The sequence below is a fragment of the Ranitomeya imitator genome, chromosome 3 (assembly GCF_032444005.1).
Source record: "Ranitomeya imitator isolate aRanImi1 chromosome 3, aRanImi1.pri, whole genome shotgun sequence".
Taxonomy (NCBI): domain Eukaryota; kingdom Metazoa; phylum Chordata; class Amphibia; order Anura; family Dendrobatidae; genus Ranitomeya; species Ranitomeya imitator.
Genome location: NC_091284.1, coordinates 784,446,068 through 784,461,327, shown reverse-complemented (window position 1 = coordinate 784,461,327; position 15,260 = coordinate 784,446,068). Strand labels below are relative to the sequence as shown.

The window sequence follows — 15,260 nt, the reverse complement described above, 5'->3', positions numbered from 1 at the left end:
GCGTCCTTAATGATTTGGTCCAGCTGGGAACCAAAGAGACGAGAGCCCTGGAAGGGCAGACTAGTGAGGGACTTTTGGAAGACAAGTCCGCCTGCCAGGCCTTGAGCCAAACAGTCCGGCGGATGGCAACGGCATTGCTGGAAGCCTGAGCCGCATAAGACGCGACATCCAGGGAGGCGGAGACCAGGTATTCACCGGCGTGGGAAATCTGGTTGGCAAGTTCCGCTAATTGCGCGGGAGGCGCCCCGTCCAGGATACCTCGCCGTAGATCCTTGGCCCATTTTGAGATGGATTTTGAGGCCCAAGTGGAAGCAAAAGCTGGACATAGAGCCGCTGAAGCCGCTTCCAAGGCAGATTTCGCGAAGGATTCTATAACTCTGTCGTTAGAATCCTTCAGAGATGCTCCGCCGGACAGTGGAGGCACCGTGTTTGTGAACACCCTGGAAACCGGGGGATCCACCGAGACCGTCCAATTGGCGGTAGGTTCTGGAGAAAAAGGATACAAAACACCAAGGCGTTTTCCACTCTGAAAACGACTGGTCGGGTTTGCTCTTTCTCTGTTCATGATTTTCTCGAATTCAGGATGAGGAGCAAAAAACTTGGAAGGTGGTTTAGCCCGTCTAAACGAAACCGCCTGATCTGCGGGTTCCGTAGAGGGATCCTTGATGCCACAGGTTTGGTTTATAGCTCCAATGATTCTGAACCATATCCCTCATAGTGGCGATTTGGTTAGAATCCAGCTCCGAAATATCATCCGAGGGCGCATAAGAAAGGGCACCTTCCCAGAGAACGCCTTGCCTGACTCAGGGGAGGGCGACGCCTACCGCAGAGGAGAACCGTGTGGCGAGATGGAGCGAGAAGAGGACTCAGACCGACGTTCCTGTCTGGACCTTTTGTGGCTTATCAAGAAGGGCTCGGACGGAGGCTCCTGTGACCCGCTGGCTACTGCGGGGGTCTGCAGAGGTAATCAATCCAGCACGGACACCAAAATTTGAGACACCCGTGTTAGATCGGCCACCGATTGTGACAGAGAGGAGGCATATCACTCTCGGACGGTAGGAATAATTGTGTTGCTGCAGGCCTGACAGAGCGGAGATCTGAAGAAAAGCCAGAGGGTTAGGGGACAGCGGAGCAGAGGGGGGTGTCAGTCTGCAGTGCAGATACTCACGGCAGATGAGAAAACGGATACCAGGTAGAGGAAGCTGTCCAGCTGCGGTGGATCTCCGGAGAGAAGACGAGCCCCTGCTGCAATTCGCGCAGATGGTGACCGCTGGAAGGACGGGCATGATATGCGCTCAGGAAGGTGCGGAGCGCGATGAGTTAAAATCCAGATGCCGAGCAGCGGCGTAGAGGAAGGGGAGGAGTCAGCTGAGATAGCGCCGGACAGATTGTCGGGCGGGAGAAAGCCCGCCCGATTAAAACGGAAGTGGGCGGAGCGCGGCACCGGAGGTAGGCCCCGGGAAGCGCCGGGGCCTAAATTATAAGCCGGCGACCGCCGGAAGTAATCAGCGGTGCGGGCACAGCCCGGCTAAGAGGCGCGGCAGCCGCCGCATGGAAAGGGGAGCGCTGCCGCCGACGCCGGAAGCAGGCCCCGGAAAGCCGGGGCCTAGATTAGAAGCCGGCGGCCGCTAGAGGTAAACAGCGGGGCGGGCGCTGCCCGGCTAAGATGCACGGCAGCCGCCGCATAGAAAGGGGAGCGCTGCCGCCGGGGTCTATATTAGAAGGCGGCGGCGGCCGCTGGAGAGAACGGCGGGCCGCGAGCAGGCTCCTAAAAGGTACGGCCCCCCCAGATAGCCGCGCCGCAGGGTGAAAGGGTGCGGCCGCAGACAAGGCAGTGTGACTGCCTGTAAAAGTGCGGCCACCGAGGGGAAGCTGCCGGACATCAGGGCAAACGATATGCCAGGAAAAGTGCCCGCAGTAATAGAAGTGCGGCCGCAGAAATAGCAGCGCGGCTGCCTGTAAGGCACCGCACCGCACAGTAAAGATGCAGCCGCAGGAAAGGAAGGAATCCGCTTGTAAGGCGCCGTGGGAGAGCTGATTAGAGGAAAAAAATACTCACCTAAAATCCCACGCCGTCCGGTACTAACCTTAAAGCGTAGAAAGTATTAGACGTCCGTGGAGCTGGAGACGGACGTCCTCGTCTCCTCCAACCGACAGGCTCTGGAAGGCGAGTGGGTGGGGGACGGAGCCAGGACCGGACTTCTAAGCACGCTTGTGTGCTAGGCTCTTGGTCCTGGAGAGGGATCTATGAGGATACGGGGTGGCAGTACACGCCGTACTCATAGTCCGCATTGTGGGACTACAGGTGTGACTGCTCACCCTGTATCCCTCCGGAAACCTGAAAAGAAACGACGCACATTGAGGTAGATAAGGGTCTAATGAAAGACCCGTGTCCACCTCCTACTGACACTAAGCTAAACTGAAGAGTATAATGCCAGTCGGTGGGGTGTACACTGCAGAGGAGGAGCTAACTTTTTTTATTTGCATAGTGTCAGCCTCCTAGTGGCAGCAGCATACACCCATGGTTCCTGTGTCCCCCAATGAGAGGCGATAAAGAAATTTGATTTTTTTTGTGCTTGGGGTCCACACCGGCACCTGGTATTAAGATAGAGTGCAGGCCAATACTCCTCTGTTGCATAGTAACATAGTTAGCAAGGCCAAAAAAAGACATTTGTCCGTCCAGTTCAGCCTATATTCCGTCAGAATAAATCCCCAGATCTACGTCCTTCTAAAGAACCTAATAACTGTAAGATACAATATTGTTCTGCTCCAGGAAGGCATCCAGGCCTCTCCTGGAGGATCCTTTTGGAAGGAAACAAATATATTCATAATGCACAAATATTTTGTAAAGAAAAAACAAAATTATATTTTACCGCATTTGCTTCCTTAAGTACTCCACAATGCTGAGCATCGTTCTCCTGGATGCAATGTTCACTGTTCCCCGGGCCAGGCCTTCAGATTCTGCTTTGGAAATGAACAACCATATGTTACCTATCCAAGCATTGGGTTGGGCTGACATATCAACAAAGGCCAAACTGCAGACCTAGAAGGCTGCCTACATGACAAAACACCCCTGCATCTCAGTGCTTCCTTGTCCAATGCCCATAGCTAGCCAATGTCTATACAAAATATTATCAGTAATGTAGGGGCAAAAGATGGTGGGCTCCTCAGTCCACTGCCATCTTATGCTTTATGCTTCTCCTAGTGGAGAATGATATCAGTTATCATAGGGTGAAGGTCCGTGTAAAGCTGTTCATTTCCACATTGGGCTAAGAGAGGTACTTCTGTGTGCCGGCCAGGACAGTTACTGTGGCAAGCTCGTCTTACACCAGGAAAGTATCTTGCCAGGTCTTATTAAGATGGCAGCTCCTCTCAGTGTTGGATAAGAAGATCAGATGTGTTATACAAGCCTTTTCAGTGAGAAAAACAAGATTCCCTGAACTGATATATTGCAAGAGGAATCAAAATGATTGGTTTTCCAAGAAATATGTTTAGCCCAGGGGCTTGCAAAGATAGAAATATACTTAGAATTATTTACCTGCCACTGCGCCTGGTCTTTGTTGACAGCTGCAGTGGTGTAGTACAGATTACAGGGCACGTGACTACTTCAGCGAGTCAATGAGCTTGTGCCTCGGACCTCGGCATCACCGCTGCGACAAGTTATTGGTTGCAGTGGTCACATGCGCTGCAGCCATCAACAAAGACCAGGGGCAGGGCCAGAGAGGAGGTGCTGGGTAAGTAAAGCAGTGATTGTTCATTGTAACCTCTGCAAACCTATGGAATAAAAAAAAGCATTTATTGGAGAAACCCTTCCAGTACAAAAGATAGAGCATAATTGTGGCCCATGCAGAGTTTTTCTATGACGACTTGTACGGATATGAAATCCAGGGAAACACCATCTTCGATGATAATTAGTGACCATCGACACTTGACCATTACTTAACAGCCGCTGAACATGACAGATAAAATAGAATAAACTGAAGTGTTAACATTTTGACAGTGATAAAATGAATAAAAGAAAACAGTAGAATTACACAGAATGTACCAGAGTCTGAACTGGCCGGGGTGGCCGATCTGCTGGATGTCGGGGAAGAACGGCAGCATGATGCAAAGAATCCCTTAATATGCTTTGATAAAAGTGTCCTCCATGTGTCATTGGGGTCATTGAGTAGGATGTTGTGTATAAGATAAGGCAACATAGCCTGACAGAAGTCAGCCTTGACCTACAAAGATCAGAGACCACATAGAATTACATACGATATATAAAACATGACATACATGACAATCTACTAAAATGCTTGTGCATGCCCTCATCATCTCCCGCCTTGACTACTGCAACATCCTTTTCTGTGTCCTCCCTGCAAACACCCTTGCACCTCTCCAGTCCATCCTTAACTCTGCTGCCCGACTAATTCATCTCTCTACTCGCTACTCCTCCGCTTCCCCCCTCTGCAAATCTCTTCACTGGCTCCCATTCCCTCAGCGTATCCAGTTCAAACTACGAATACTGACCTACAAAGCCATCCACAACCTGTCTCCTCCATATATCTCTGAACTAATCTCCCAATATCTTCCCTCACGTAATCTCGGGTCCTCCCAAGACCTCCTTCTCTCCTCCACACTTATCCTCTCCTCACCCAACCGCCTCCAGGACTTCTCCCGAATATCCCTCATCCTTCGGAATTCTCTGCCCCAACACATCCTACTATAAACCACATTCGGATCCTTCAGACGGAACCTGAAAACCCATCTCTTCAGGAAAGCCTACAGCCTGCACTGACCTTGCTGCCTCCTCACCACTACCGAAGCTACCGCCTCACCAACGCCAGAGCTCCTACAACCCTCAACCTATTGTCTCCATCCCCACCATTCTGTAGAATATAAGCCCGCAAGGGCAGGGTCCTCGCCCATCTGTATCAGTCTGTAATTGTTAGTTTGCTTACTGTAAGAGATATCTGTAATTTGTATGTAACCCCTTCTCATGTACAGCACCATGGAATCAATGGTGCTATATAAATAATAATAATAATAATAATAATAATAATACAGAAAAAGTAGAATATATGGCTGCTATTTCAAGGGACGGTTAGCACAGAATGAGTACTCAAACCCAGCAAACATTTAAGTGCATCTTCCCATCTATTTGTTATCCATACACATATATCCACCCTTCTGTCACTCTGTAAAACCAGAGCTGGTAATCAAAATAGAGAGAGGCAGAGACAGAGAAAATAAGTATGGTAAGTGGGAAAGAGCAATTAAATGTTTGGCCACACCAAAGGTGCACCGAGCGCCTGTGCTTGGTGTGGACAGTCACTCTGTGTTGCCAACACAGTCTCTTTAATTCTATTAAGAGTGAACAAAAGCAAGGTGCCATGGAGAGTAAAAAAACAGAATCGTTGACTGCGATTTTCCCCTGCATTTAAGTACAACATCCACTTCAGTGCTCTCAACATTTGCAGCAAGAGTCCTGCCTGCCAAATGCACTAACAGCATCAAGCTCCTTGTCACAAGGATGTCACAGGATGCTTCTGCGCGTCAGAGGATGTCACAGGGTGCTTCTGCGCGCCAGAGGATGTCATAGGGTGCTTCTACCCGGCAGAGGATGTCACAGGGTGCTTCTGCCCGGCAGAGGATGTTACAGGGTGCTTCTGCCCGGCAGAGGAGGTCACCGGGTGATTCTGCCCGGCAGAGGATGTTACAGGGTGCTTCTGCCCGGCAGGGGATGTCACCGGGTGCTTCTGCCCAGCAGAGGATGTCACAGGGTGCTTCTGCCCGGCCTAAAGTCACAGGGTGCTTCTGCTCAGCAGAGGTTATCACAGGGTACTTCTGCCTGGCAGAGAATGTCACAGAGCGCTCCTGCCTGGCATAAAGTCACAGGGTGCTTCTGCCCGGCAGAGGTTATCACAGGGTGCTTCTGCCCAGCACAGGATGTCACAGAGCACTCATGCCCAGCAGCGGATGTCACAGAGTGCTCCTGCCCAGCAGAGAAAGTACACAGCAGCAGTAATGTAAGCATTCTTGGCTCAGCAGGCAGATGATGATTCAGACAGCTCCATTAGTGAACAAAATGCAGCCTCCTGTCAGCAGATCTAAGTGCACAATAACTCACCTCACACAGCGGTTTTAATAGAAGAACCACCTCGCTTCTCACTCCGCCGCTTGTAAGTAAAGTACAAGTCAGGTGCTTTATCCAGTCCTCATGGTTTCCATTTTGAGGGATCCATAAAGTGTGATCATCCACGCTGTTAAATGAACCATCTGCTACATGCATATCTTCTACCTGAACGACCTAATGAGGTCAAGAATATCAATCAGTTGGAATACAACATACTGCAGTCCAAAATTTGGACAATTCAAATTCTTATCTCCCCTGACATCATCCGTCTGCAGGGTTGCAACCGGGGGGGATGTTATTATAAGACACAACAAGGAGGTGCCAGTATTAGCAGGTTACCTTTAGGGAAGAGTCACGCGGCTGTATAACTCGGATGAGGATCACATTGCAATGCATGGACTGGCCGGTGGCTCTCCTGACCCAAGGATGTATTTCTATGCAGCTGTCATACTCGGGTGGGCAGAGCCGATGGCCAGTCCCAGCATTGTGATGTGATCCTCGTCTGACTCTTCCCTTAATGATATGACAGGTTACCTTTAATGTGATATCTGTGTAATGCAGCAATATATTGAGTCAACAGTAGCAAAAAAAATCTGACTCTCTCCAACCAATTTCTTGAAAGGAAGACTTTCTAAATTAAACTACACTTTAAAATATCTGAAAATTGGTTTTCCTAACCAGACAACCCCTTAGCAATCTCCTTTTAAGTTTTACTTGAAGAGGGTGAGGGAAAATGTTCAGTCTTCTGTTGTGTCTTTTTAATTGTTTTTGAATGCACAGAAATTACAATATTAATGTCTGTGTCTGGTAGGTGGAGATGCTGAGCGCTGCCATATTTCACTTACCTTCCTTTTTGGAGAACGGAATGGCTGCAGGTACACAAGCATGGGATCTCCGCTGTCCTTATACATCTCCCAAAACTGACAACCGGTTTTTGTGGCCAAAATATTCTTCAAACAAGTAGCGGCAGCTGATCGCACACGGATGCTACACAAAATATAGAAGAACACCCAAATGATATCGAAACCATTTATGTGTGGATTTTACATTGTGTGTTTCCCACCATGATACACGGAGGGGAAGGTGTGACACCCTGGGGGTACATAGCTGGTGACACTGTCAGTGATGTACTCCAGAATCAAGGCACAATACACTGTGCTCCAAATTATTCTGCAAATAATATTTCCTCAAATTTTCTATAAATTGCCTATCTGAATTGCAGTCATTGTTATTTTCCAGTCATCTACTATTCTAGTATAATTGCAATGTTTTGGAACAAACTGCCTATGAAAACAGTATCTTTAAAAAAAAAATAAACACTCAAAATGCATGTTCCAAATTATTATGCACAGCAGAGTTTTCAACCTTTTTTATTTAATTCTGAACAAAAAAATTGGTCAATTGTGAAGTTATAAGCATTATCAGCTTATTACAAAATGAAATCAAACAGTTTTCAAGTGAAAACTTTATTCTAGGTGATGTTACATTTGCACATAGGACCCCTTGTTCGAAAGAAGCCTCTGAACTCTCTCGTCCATTGAATTTGTCAGTTTTTGGATGGTTTCGGCTTCAATTGTTTTGCATGTGGACAGAATACCCTCCCAGAGCTGTTGCTTAGATGTGAACTGCCTCCCGCCATCATAGACACTCCTCCTTTTGATGATGCTCCGGAGGTTCTCAATGGGGTTGAGGTCAGGGGAAGATGGTGGCCATACCATGAGTTTGTCCTCTTTTATGCCCATAACAGTCAGAGATGCAGATGTGTTTTTTGCAGCATGAGACAGTGCATTATCATGCATGAAAATGATCTTGCTGCGGAAAGCACGGTTCTTCCTCTTGAACCGTGGCAGGAAGTGTTGTTTTAGAAACTCCACATAGATCATGGAGTTCATCTTTACCCTTCAGGCATCATAAAGGGGCCGACAATCTCTCTCCCCATGATTCCAGCCCAAAACATTACTCCACCTCCTCCTTGTTGGCGCCTTAGCCGTGTTTTCATGGGGTGTCCATCAACCAGCCATCCTCCACTCCATCCATCTGGACCATCGAGCGTTGCCCGGCACTCATCGGTGAACAAAACAGTTTGGAAGTCAGTCTTCATGTATCGATGGCCCACTGGAGCCGTTTCTGCTTGTGTGCAGTGGATAGAAGTGGTCGACAGGATGGCTTACGCACAGCTGCAAACCTCTGAAGGACCCTGCATCTTGTTGTTCTGGGGACGTTGGAGGCACCAGCAGCTTCAAAAACTTGTCTGCTGCTATGACAAGGCATTTTTGCAGCTGCTCTTTTAACCTTACGCAATTGCCTGTTGGAAAGAGCCCTCAATTTTTCCTTATCAGCACGCACACGTGTGTGCTGGGAATCAGCTACATACTTCTTGATTGTGCGATGATCAAGATGAAGTGTCTTGGCAATGTTAATTGTAGTCATGCCTTGACCTAAATACGCCACAATTTGTTGCTTCTGAGCAGCCGACACATCCTTTTTCTTTCCCATTTTGGCCAACAATGTAGGCTGCTTAATAATGTGGAGCAGCTTCTTAAGTAGTCTTGCCTTTGTTTGGACACACCAGCCAAACTAATTTGCACAGGTATCTGCAATTGCTTTCAGTGATATAAAGAGCCCTGACACACATCAGCATCAATGAGTTTAAATGACAAACAAAAAAATTCTAACCTTATCACTCCTAAACTCTTTGTGCATAATAATTTGGAACACAGTGTAAAGGTCTGTTTACATCGCAGACTAACATCACGATATGATCGCCGATGGGTAAACTTTTTAGTTGACTACTGAATTTCTTCTATATTTTTCCTTTTTGCAGACTTTGTACTGAAATAATCTGTGATAGTCGGTAATGAATTAGATTTGGATGCCGCATAACTGGACTTTGCATTTGGTAGTAAAGAAATTAAGACCGTTGTTCATGCTTTGGTGTTATCCACTGGGACAGTATTTTTCCTTTGGGGTGAAGATGTTAAAGTGGCGGGTTTATCTCGTATAGAGGAATTGATATTCATGCACAGTGAAAGAAAAAAACTCAAGAGGGTCCCAGGGAAAGAAAAGAAAAAAATTACCGCTTTTCCAGTAGTAGCAGCAGTGCAGTGGTCAACCTGAAAGGTCCATCTCTATTTGCTCCTCAATATATTTGCAAATGAAGATTTCCTTCTATCCGCGGGTGTGACTGCAGCAGCGGTATACTCTACCGACACCGGGGGTGTGACTGCAGCAGCGGTATACTCTACCGACACCGGGGGTGTGACTGCAGCAGCGGTATACTCTACCGACACCGCGGGTGTGACTGCAGCAGCGGTATACTCTACCGGCACCGTGGGTGTGACTACAGCAGCGGTATACTCTACCGGCACCGCGGGTGTGACTGCAGCAGCGGTATACTCTACCGGCACCGCGGGTGTGACTGCAGCAGCGGTATACTCTACCGACACCGCGAGTGTGACTGCAGCAGCGGTATACTCTACCGACACCGCGGGTGTGACTGCAGCAGCGGTATACTCTACCGGCACCGTGGGTGTGACTACAGCAGCGGTATACTCTACCGGCACCGCGGGTGTGACTGCAGCAGCGGTATACTCTACAGGCACCGTGGGTGTGACTACAGCAGCAGTACACTCTACAGGCACCTCGGGTGTGACTGCAGCAGCGGTATACTCTAGCGGCACCGCGGGTGTGACTGCAGCAGCAGTACACTCAACCGGCACCTCGGGTGTGACTGCAGCAGCAGTACACTCTACCGGCACCTCGGGTGTGACTGCAGCAGCAGTACACTCTACCGGCACCTCGGGTGTGACTGCAGCAGCGGTATACTCTACCGGCACCGCGGGTGTGACTGCAGCAGCGGTATACTCTACAGGCACCGTGGGTGTGACTACAGCAGCGGTATACTCTACCGGCACCGCGGGTGTGACTGCAGCAGCGGTATACTCTACAGGCACCGTGGGTGTGACTACAGCAGCGGTATACTCTACCGGCACCGCGGGTGTGACTGCAGCAGCGGTATACTCTACAGGCACCGTGGGTGTGACTACAGCAGCAGTACACTCTACCGGCACCGCGGGTGTGACTGCAGCAGCGGTATACTCTAGCGGCACCGCAGGTGTGACTGCAGCAGCAGTATACTCTACCGGCACCTCGGGTGTGACTGCAGCAGCGGTATACTCTAGCGGCACCGCAGGTGTGACTGCAGCAGCGGTATACTCTACTGGCACCGTGGGTGTGACTGCAGCAGCGGTATACTCTACTGGCACCGCGGGTGTGACTGCAGCAGCAGTACACTCTACCGGCACCTCGGGTGTGACTGCAGCAGCGGTATAATCTAAAGACACAAAAGAGAATAGTAAAACCAAAAACACTCATGTTGCAGTAATCCGCAAGTGCTAGTAAAAGATGTAAAAAACAGGGTATTTGGTTGATACGTTTTTTGCAAAAAATGTATACTAAGCTGCTCTACCAATCTTCACGGTATACCCTTATCAGAGCAGTCCTAACTAATGTATGCAATCCCTATCTGATGTATTTAAAAACCTGATCATCTGTATATAACCTGTGTGAACAGGGTTCAGAGAGGAAAAATCCATGTGTGCATACAGGGTAGAACAGCTTTTGTGCAGATAGCCCAAGAGGAGTGGTGGAACTCCCCAGTCTTGTAGACACAAGAGAACAATTATGGAAACAGGAACACATGGGCTACTTGCACAGTGAACAAGTCTGTATGATCATGTTCACACACCACCAAGAAACCTGAAGACACAAAAGAGAATAGTAAAACCAAAAACACTCAGTTTGAAAAAATGTTGCAGTAATCCGCAAGTGCTAGTAAAAGATGTAAAAAACAGGGTATTTGGTTGATACGTTTTTTGCAAAAAATGTATACCATGTGTTCCTGTAGCGGTATAATCTAGCGGCACCGCAGGTGTGACTGCAGCAGCGGTATACTCTACTGGCACCGCGGGTGTGACTGCAGCAGCGGTATACTCTACTGGCACCGCGGGTGTGACTGCAGCAGCGGTATACTTTACCGGCACCGCGGGTCTGGCTGCAGCAGCGGTATACTCTACCAGCACCGCGGGTCTGACTGCAGCAGCGGTATACTTTACCGGCACCGCAGGTCTGACTGCAGCAGCGGTATACTCTAGCGGCACCGCGGGTGTGACTTCAGCAGCGGTATACTCTAGCGGCACCGCAGGTGTGACTTCAGCAGCGGTATACTCTAGCGGTATACAATGGGGTTGTGACACTCATAACCTGGTCAGGTGAGCGCCCCCTTTACCATGTACTGGATCACCCTATGTGCACCTGTCTCTCTTTGCCGTTTTTCCTATTATATACAGGATTGAGACTCAGGGCTTGCGCACTCAACCATCATATTTTTTTTTTTCATTTATATGTTAGATGATTAAAACGGATTCATCAATGCTTCTACTTCACAATTTACCTAAATATTCATGTATTAATGTGTGTTTAATATAGAAGGTGTAACGTTTCTCCTCGTGTAGGGCGACAAGCAGAGCATGGCAAGTCAGAGTGAGGACACTTATATGCCATGCATGCCCCTCTGGGAAATTATATATGCAAATTGCTTCTTCAGAAAGGGAGAGAACTAGAACTCTAGTGTGGCACTAGAGTTCTAGCCCTCTTCCTCAGTGAAGAGGCAATTTGCATATTTAATTTCTCAGAATATCATGTATGGCATATAAGTCTCCTCACTCTGACATGGCAGGCCTGGACTGTCACTCTCCACAAGGAGAAATGTTACTCCTTATATCCCAGTCTTAAGCCTCTCATATAGCCAAATCAGATCTCATGCTTTGCACTGATGAGAGGCAATACTCTGAAACACCGTGTCTGCAAATTTGGCTTTTATCTAAAGTCATATGGCAAGGCTCAGTACACAGTCCATATTGACTTGTAGGATTGCCATTTCCAATAGGTGGCGCTAGAGTTCAAGTCCTTTTCCTCTCTCACAGGATAATCTACATATTTAGTAACTGCACAGATAGTAATAATCTTATTTATTCTGACACCACAAAACTGGTAGCGATATAGTATTGGATACCCACCACTGATCCGTCAGGATGTTATTTATTAGTGTCAGGATAATGAGTACACACTGAAGCTCCTTGTCTTCAAAAAGCCCCCCGGCTCTGCCATACAGCAGCTCCTTCCTGTGCTGCAGGGCTATGGTGCAAAAGTCAATAGGTCCCAGCTCTCCGAGGCAGCTCCCGACCGCTTCTGGAGACGACAGAGTAAACAGCAGACAGTTACAACGTCATGAAGTGTAAAAGTATACTGAGACCTTATGGAATAGTGACACCATGAGACTCCAGAATCCATAAAGTCAATAGTTGCTATTAACAGATGTGGAAGTAACTAGTAATTTACACATTAACGCAAATGGTCAGATTGTATAATCTTTGTAGAATTTTTTTTTATATATTTATTGTAACTTTCTAAGGTATTTTAGAGAATTGCATTTTTATATAATAAGGCAATCAATCAACAATCATGTAATTTTCACATTGGTCTCTAGGTGTAATAGTAATTAGCTCTAATATAATTTGGATGTATAAGGTGGTGAAATGCTGCCAGGTAGTTCTCAATATTCATGAGATCTGTATATCTGTATTTTTTTCCAGAAACGGCGAAAAACTGACGAAACGCAATGCCATCCGGCACTAATGCAAGTCTATGGGGAAAAAAACGTATCCGGCGGCAACATTCGCCGGATCCGTTTTTTTTTAAATTTAGCCGGATTGAGCCTGACAGCGAAAACCTGATGAGTGAAAGTAGCCTAACCTTTCCCCCACATTGACTTGCAGCTTTCTGCCTATGCAGAGTGTACACAGAAAGCTGCCAATCAGTGGTGTGGCTGGGGTTATGCCAAGCTCAGCATTCATAGTACTGCTATATCTGCAGCAGAGAAAACTGTGATTGTATCAAAATCACAGCAATCAGGCCAGTAAGTGACACATCACTGGAATTAGGGTCTCCTCCCCTACATTATGTTGCTCTCAGATAGGATAGCAAAAAACTGCAGACAGATTCCCTTTAAACTTTTAAGGATGGTATATCGTTGACATATATATATCTTGTTAGATTACATTCACAGAGCGGACTCTCAATATTTATTTTATTTTCTATATAATGGGTAGAAAGTTGAGATAAATCACAGTATAACACTGCTAGTTTAAGATATAGATAAATCTCTATATCAACTGAAACAAGAGATAAACTTATACTCATTCTACCATGTGGTGCTCCATAGATGAATATTAGATTATTAATGCCCACCACCTCTTGATAATGCAGGTTAGCAGTGAAACATATTGAGGGGAACATAAGGTTAAAAAATGAGATCTGTCACCAAATTTTACCGATCTAAACAATCAATATGGGCATATAGGTTATAGACTGCTGAGGAGAATGATGCCTGTATGTCTCATATCACATGCCCTGTGGAGAAATCATCTTTTATCACTTTACATTTATGACCTCTTCTAGGTTGGTGCCTTGAAGGTAACTCTGCCTCCAGAACTGGTTTTACATGAAGGGGAGTTACCAGTGTGAGACAAGTAACTAACACAGAACAGGAGAAATACATTTGTCTTCTTGCAGACACTTTTTTTTTTTGCTTCTCTCTGAGCTTTGCTGTGTTGCAACAAAATTACAGCCCTGTGTCTGCCTGTGAGATGGAAGCTGAACCCAACCTGCAGATGTGTCAGGTATAATCACACACAGCTCTGCAGTGAGATCAGGAGAGCAGAGAGCGACCATTACACCTCACACTGGAGTTATCTCCAGGCACCATTCGCCCAAAGCCTGGAAAAAGTAATTTATATGAAATGATAAAAGATGATTTCTCAGCAACAAGGCATTTGATATGAAATGCACAAGTAGGACTTTTATCAGCAGTCTATAACCTGTAAGCCCATATTAATAGCGGAGATGGGTCAAATGTGGTAACAGTTTCCCTTTAAAGAGAAACTGTCAGCACGATTTTGTAACGCGAAGTAAAGACATGGCTGGAATACTATTTCTTCTTTAATCAACATTTAAAGTTTTCTTCTATATAGATTTATAGTGCACAGGGTCTTCTCCCTGTCTGTGATTCCCCGGCCCCTCAGTCTGAATCTGGTCTGCGCATGACTGGCCTCCTGTGTTTGAAATCTCAGCAGTGATCTGTCATTCCTAGACCAGAGGCGGGCAGTGGGGCCGGGGAATCACAGACCAGATGAAGGCGGTGGAGCCGGGGAATCACAGACCAGAGTTAGGCGGTGGGGCCGGGAAATCACAGACCAGAGTCAGGCGGTGGGGCCGGGGAATCACAGACTACAGTCAGGTGGTGGGGCCGGGGAATCACAGACCAGAGTCAGGCGGTGGGGCCGGGGAATCACAGACTACAGTCAGGCGGTGGGGCCGGGGAATCACAGACCAGAGTCAGGCGGTGGGGCCGGGGAATCACAGACTACAGTCAGGCGGTGGGGCCGGGGAATCACAGACTACAGTCAGGCGGTGGGGCCGGGGAATCACAGACTACAGTCAGGCAGTGGGGCCGGGGAATCACAGACCAGAGTTAGGCGGTGGGGCCGGGGAATTACAGACCAGAGTCAGGCAGTGGGGCAGGGAAATCACAGACCAGATGAAGGCGGTGGGGCCGGCGAATGACAGACCAGAGTCAGGCGGTGGGGCCGGGGAATCACAGACCAGAGTTAGGCGGTGGGGCCGGGAAATCACAGACCAGAGTCAGGGGGTGGGGCTGGGAAATCACAGACCAGAGGCAGGTGGTGGGGCCAAGGAATCACAGACAAGAGGAAGATGGTGGGGCCAGGGAATCACAGACCAGAGGCAGGTGGAGGGGCCAAGGAATCACAGACAAGAGGCAGGCGGTTGGGCCCGGGGAATCACTAACCAGAGGCAGGTGGAGGGGTGAGGAATCACAGACCAGAGGCAGGTGGTGGGGCCCGGGGAATCACAGACCAGAGGCAGGCGGTTGGGCCCGGAGAAACACAGACCAGAGGCAGGTGGTGGGGCATAGGAATCACAGACCAGAGGCAGGCAGCTGGGCCCGGGGAATCACAGACCAGAGGCAGGCAGAGGTGCCAAGAAATCACAGACCAGAGGTAGG

At 48.0% G+C, this 15,260-nt stretch overlaps 1 protein-coding gene across 1 annotated transcript in view; it reads right to left on the bottom strand.

Annotated features, from left to right (window-relative positions):
- Positions 1-15,260, bottom strand: part of ATM (ATM serine/threonine kinase) — a 237,502-nt gene that overhangs the window by 82,357 nt on the left and 139,885 nt on the right. The window contains exons 34-38 of the mRNA XM_069759148.1: positions 12,196-12,367; positions 6,964-7,105; positions 6,113-6,292; positions 4,046-4,223; positions 2,874-2,961 (exon numbers count right to left, since the gene is read on the bottom strand). Coding sequence (XP_069615249.1) covers positions 2,874-2,961; positions 4,046-4,223; positions 6,113-6,292; positions 6,964-7,105; positions 12,196-12,367 — 760 coding nt within the window. The remainder of the gene's footprint in view (positions 1-2,873; positions 2,962-4,045; positions 4,224-6,112; positions 6,293-6,963; positions 7,106-12,195; positions 12,368-15,260) is intronic.